This window comes from Sinocyclocheilus anshuiensis, unplaced genomic scaffold, assembly GCF_001515605.1.
Source record: "Sinocyclocheilus anshuiensis isolate Anshui unplaced genomic scaffold, SAMN03320099.WGS_v1.1 scaffold23, whole genome shotgun sequence".
NCBI lineage: Eukaryota > Metazoa > Chordata > Actinopteri > Cypriniformes > Cyprinidae > Sinocyclocheilus > Sinocyclocheilus anshuiensis.
The window spans coordinates 586,302-592,369 of record NW_015552545.1 but is presented as its reverse complement, the minus strand read 5'-3'; the positions used below and the strand labels follow the sequence as shown (position 1 = coordinate 592,369).

Sequence of the window (6,068 nt, the reverse complement as noted above, 5' to 3'; positions counted from 1 at the left end):
TAGCAGTAGTTTACCTTAGCTGAGGGAGCACAAACCCAGCTCTCAACGAGAGGGGGCTCGACCTACAGCGTGATTGTAGAATCAGAAGGGTAAGCGCACTGCAAGCTAGCCAAACACTCAACGCATCAGAGAGGCAGAGGAAGGACCTAATTCACCTGATGCTGCTGGTTCCAGGTGCTCTGGAAAACTCAACTTCTCATGTGAGAGGAGAACTCCGAATTCAGAGGAATAGTGTGCTCATTCCAGGTAACCCTTTGATAAAAGGGGAGCACTGCTCAAACTACCACAAGCACAGCCCATGGAGCGAGGAATCCAACTCCTCAGAGAGGATTAACGGGTAGTGACGTCATGGCTGTCGCCGGCCAACGTGTTGTTGGTGTTTTTTCAATGTATGCTTCAGACACGGGTCACGACGAGGCGTTCCCCATAGCGACTCCTAGAGGACGCAGTTCGAAGTTCCCATGAAAGGGAACTAAGAAGAAACTGGTATTTCAGTCAAAAACCATCAAATGTGAAGTGTCACACAGGGCATTCTGGGAATATCAGTTTATGGGTTTTTCACTGTAAATGATAGGATGATTTGTTCTTTTTCACTTCCAAAAACGGTAAATTTATTAAATGTCACGTTAGATTTATTACAGTTTTTTCCTGTAGTAAGGGAACTTACCATTAACAAATCACCCGGTTCTTACTGTATTTTTGCAGTCTTTTTCATTAAAATATTATCATTTTTACGGTGTATCTTCTTATTCAGATCTTTGTTTGTTGCTTTTTTTGAATGTCCATTGACCAAAGATGATGTATGATTAAAATCTCGTCTCTCACAATCAAACGTCATGCTCAAAGATCCTTTTGCATAATAAGTACTTTTGGAAATATTGTACATTACTAGGCACAATATTTTAAGTCTAACTTATAGTTTTGCTTGAGGAGACATAAAAAATATTGTAGTAAAATACAACAAACAAAAACACTGTATGTATTCATCTGTTTGTACTGTAAATACATAAACATTTATTTTGGATTGTGAAACAGTCCCTTTTTATATTTAAAAAAATATCAATGTATATTAATCAGCAGTGTCACATAATTATCACTCAGGAAACTATATATCTGTAATGGTGTAAAAATAAAAAAATTATGTAGTCTACAGCAGTTTGAGTAAAGTGAGTGTAGTGTTTTTGGAACTGCTTGGGGGGGGGGAGATAGGGCTTTAAAACAACCAACTAAAGGACTGAATCTACTTACTCAGGTTGTTCATGCTTAATACAGTGTATTATCATTTCTATAGACCTACAAAAAAAGATGTACATCTCTATTGCATGCTTGACAATGAAATATTTATGTAAATGCAATTTATGATGAAAAGAAAATGCTAAATCATTTCTGTTATAAAGTAGAATGGCAGTAATATGTCTCAAGCAAAACAGTTCATACATACATTGTTTTTGATATTATTGATGTAACAGTTGATTTCTATAAGTGTTTGTAATGTTGGCTTTAGGTTGTGAAGGCTACATATATATACATCTTAGCGTTCTAAAAAAATTTATCTTTTACTGTAGTTTTGTTCCTTGGGTGTGTGTGATATATATTATGACATCATCAGTGCTCTATTGCCACAACAGTATTAGGGATTGCAAAATTCTTTTGAAAAATGTAATACCCTTTGTGCCTTTGGTTTTTTGTAAATCAATATATATATATATATATGACATTATTGCAAATATTTGGTCATCTTAGAATCTTTATAGTATGATATAGGACAATGAAGCACAGAGTGTGAGAAGCTTCTGTAAGTTCCACTGTAATTTCAGTAATGTTCTTGTACACTATTATATCCCGGCAGATTTTGAATGTGCTAGCCAGTTTTCTTTCTCAGCTTGTGCTTCAATATGTGCAATTTTTGAAAATAAATAAATAAATAATTTGAAATCAAATGAAATGAGCTTTGCTATGCCATCAGTTGTACCTTGCTTGTATAATATTACCTGTATATTTGAAAATTATATTGTCAATAAATTGAGCTGTAAGAATCAGTGTTGAGATGAGTCATGTTCTGTTCAGAGATGTCAATTATGAGGTTTTCATCCATCATGACTACGATTTGTCCGAAAAATCATACAAGACAACAAAACCAGATGAAAGAAGCGTAACCACGTACCAAAGGCAGTATCGCCATGGCAACCTATTGTGCATCTTATAGCCTAAATTAAACGGCAAGAGACACATTCTTTTTTTCCAGACCTTTGATGCTTGTCAGTAATGAGAACATCTCAGATACGTCATAGCGGATGACATGATGATGAGGGCTTGAAATCAATGAACACTGCGTCTAGCTTTAATTTAGAAAAAATAGATTTTCTTTCTGTAAACTGGTGATATTTTTAATGAAACGTTATGGAATTAATATAAAACATCCATTGAAGATTATATAAATGTTTAATTAATCAAAATATATTCTAGTTTTCCCACTCTGATTTAATTGACTTTCCTTCTTTCATGAAACACCAAAAGAGTAGTCCAAATGCTCATTTCCAAATACACTATAAGTGGATAGGAACCATTCTGCTAAATTCCTCACTTTGGAACGACGTGAAGATGAATAAATGATGACAGAATTTATATTTTTGAACAATCCTTGTAAAGGTGCATTCAATATTTATCATTCACCATGCTTTGTTGATCTTGAAATGATGGTAGGCTTTAAGGAACAGAAAATTACAGTTTTTTTTGTTATTATTTTTTTTTTTTTACAGAGTTGTCCAGTACCTTGTCGGATTATGTGCACATTAACACTTTTTAGAGACAGTTCTATCAGTACTCAGTTAAATCTAGCTCTTGGTAAGTCTGATGAAGTGTTAACCTTGCCATGGTAGACATGGATAAACATAGCGCTTCAAGGTCACTCTGTGAGATTGTGAAACATCTGTTTGTCAGAACAGCTCTAGTGAAGGAACATGTTCAATTCATTTCCATGGAATCTGTGAGGTGTGTAATTACTATATATTCTGAGAGAAAATGACTTGTCTGTGCTTACACTCTCCATCATTTTTTGAATTGAAATGGGGTAATTCACATCATTGTGGTTATATCAACATGAAAGTTAATATGTACCTGAATGTTGCTAAAAAATAAAATGTAAAAAATAATTTTTGAATGCAACAGTCAGATTTCTCAGATTATCTACAGTAAATAAAAATAATTAATTCGTTAATTAATAGATAGCTGAAATTAAAAACTTATTGATCAAAGTATTTTATTTAAAAAAAAAAAACAAAATACAAAATACAAAAAAAAAAAAATAATAAATCAATCATGATCATATCATTTCAATCATTAAATATATCAACCTGATAATAGTAAGCCCATGGTAGCAATAATTAATATATGTTTAGACACATTATATGAACAATTAATGTAGGTAATCCATTTATTTATTCGTTGGTCTCCCTATATTGGCTGGTTTAAAAAATATGTGACGAAACAATTTCAAGGGGGGGGAGAAATTAGACGAAAGAGAAACATATACAGCAATAGCCTACATAAGAAGAACTGAATTTAGGGAATTTCTAAAGCTTTACCAGTGGGAACCAACAGAAAAAATAGCATACTGCTCAGTAGTGACTTTTATTATGGTGTGTATTCTACGACCAACCGGAACACGCTTACTGTGATCAGTATTTAAGTACCTTAACAAAGCAAATAAGTATCAGTCACGTTTAAAAATGAACCGAATTTTCGGTCGGAGCAAACAAACGCCTACTCCTAACCTTTCTGACTGCATAGGCAATGTAAGTAGGCTAGTGTATTGTTGTGACTGTCTCACGGAACATGAGTGCAGCATCCTGATTGGTGTTTGCATGTCAGACATTGATGTACTGTGGATGCTGTGTGCTATTCCCAGGTGGATACGAGGATCGAGTCAGTCGATAAGAAAATAGCGAGAATCGACGCAGAGCTAATGAAGTATAAGGACCAGATGAAAAAGATGAGGGATGGACCCTCAAAAGTGAGCATCAGAGACTGGAGTTGATATCATGTCAACATGCAATAATGCTGCAGTCTCTCATTCTGTCTACACAGGCAGCTGTACAGTGAGATCCAAAAGTCTGTTTTGCCTTTTCAATACATTTTTTAAATTAAAAGGAATATTATCAACATTATCAAAAACTTGTGAATAAAATTTAATTTTTAATTGAAAAATTAACATGAATGACTTAGTTTTGTAAGTCCTCCCTCTGATAGCAGCACTCGAGCCAGTGTAAATAAAGACAATATTATAGTTTATTAATATTTAGATTTTTTTATATATTTTAGTTAAGGTTAAATTCATTTTGTTTTTGTAATTTTTATTAATTTTTTTTAAATTATTATTTTTTTATTTGTTTTATTTTACTTTTAGTTATCTTAGTAACATATAATGTATTTATACGAAATGAAAATGAGAAATGTTGCCAAATACATATATCTAATATATATACAGTATCTCACAGAAGTGAGTACACCCCTCACATTTTTGTAAATATTTTATTATATCTTTTCATGTGACAACACTGAAGAAATTACACTTTGCTACAATGTAAAGTAGTGAGTGTACAGCTTGTATAACAGTGTAAATTTGCTGTCCCCTCAAAATAACTCAACACACAGCCATTAATGTCTAAACCGCTGGCCACAAAAGTGAGTACACCCCTAAGTGAAAATGTCCAAATTGGGCCCAAAGTAGAGCCCGACCGATATATCGTTTAGCCGATATTATCGGCCGATATGAGTCCGTCGCCGATATATCGGTATTGGCTAATATGTCGCCGATATGAACTTTTTTTTTTACAGAACATATAACGCAAATAAAATGCTTGAAATGGCAAGAGCTTGTAACACTCCAAAGAGAAAGGAAAACTTGAAATCGCATCATATGACCCCTTTAAGTCTATGCAAAACCATTAAAACTTTGAACGGCCATATCTCCATAATGGCGCAGCGAATCTGCACCAAATTCGGGTGATCCCTTCAGCTTGAGGAACCCTCTCGAATGTGAATCGAGTGTACGTCTCGAGGCCCTCTTTCGAATGAGACCACCCCCGCGTCGATAGCCCCTGGGGTTCGGTAGTTACAGGTGGTTAAATTCGCGGTCCGGCTCCGACCGATCAAGCGATCCCTGGGGGCTACCGACGCGTGGAGGGTGGCGTTCAAGCTGTACACTCACTACTTTACATTGTAGCAAAGTGTAATTTCTTCAGTGTTGTCACTTGAAAAGATATAATAAAATATTTACAAAAATGTGAGGGGTGTACTCACTTCTGTGAGATACTGTATATATAATTTATATATACAATATATATATAATTTCAGCTACAATTTCTCATTATATATATTATATATTATATTTCAGCTTAATTAACTCCACAAGTTTATGTAAAAGCTGATGATCCATAGATCACCTTGTGTATCATCTGACCTTGAGAATTTCACAAGTTCACAAATCTACTTTATTTTTTGGGATTTTGAATCCCAGATTTTCAATGTGGTTTAAAATTTTTGATCATACACAGTTCTGTAAGTGTGAGATGAACAATCTGTTTACAGAATGCAGTGAAACAGAAGGCGATGAGAGTACTAAAACAAAAGAGAATGTGAGTTTTTCCCTGTACTAATATTCATTTGTAATGTGTGAAATGTTTATTTCAATATCTAAGATTATGTTTCCATTTCACGTTTAAAAAGGAGGAAAATATTTTATAATAATAATGTTAAATTCTGTTTTTGCTTTTCTTTTCACTGTATTATGCAGGTATGAAGGTCAAAGAGATCAGCTTTCCCAGCAGTCATTTAATATGGAACAAGCCAACTATACTATCCAGTCTTTGAGGGACACCAAAACAACAGTAAAGTTTTGTTATTTAACTTTACAGCTGTCCATATTATTCTAAGCACTATTGTATTTTTTATTTTTTTTTTTTCATTTTTTAAGTCATAAAATGTTTATTTGTTTATTTATTTATTTTTGAGATCCCACTTCTTCTTATGTGGTATTTTCCTAATAAAATAAATAAATGCAATAATAT

General features: G+C 33.7%; 1 protein-coding gene across 1 annotated transcript in view; it reads left to right on the top strand.

The window, feature by feature from the left end:
* Window positions 1-3,646: 3,646 nt before the first annotated feature.
* Window positions 3,647-6,068, top strand: part of LOC107664100 (charged multivesicular body protein 5-like) — a 3,778-nt gene continuing 1,356 nt past the window's right edge. The window contains exons 1-4 of the mRNA XM_016454562.1: window positions 3,647-3,794; window positions 3,908-4,012; window positions 5,590-5,636; window positions 5,795-5,888. Of these exons, the coding sequence (XP_016310048.1) occupies window positions 3,729-3,794; window positions 3,908-4,012; window positions 5,590-5,636; window positions 5,795-5,888 (312 nt within the window). The 5' untranslated portion in view covers window positions 3,647-3,728. The remainder of the gene's footprint in view (window positions 3,795-3,907; window positions 4,013-5,589; window positions 5,637-5,794; window positions 5,889-6,068) is intronic.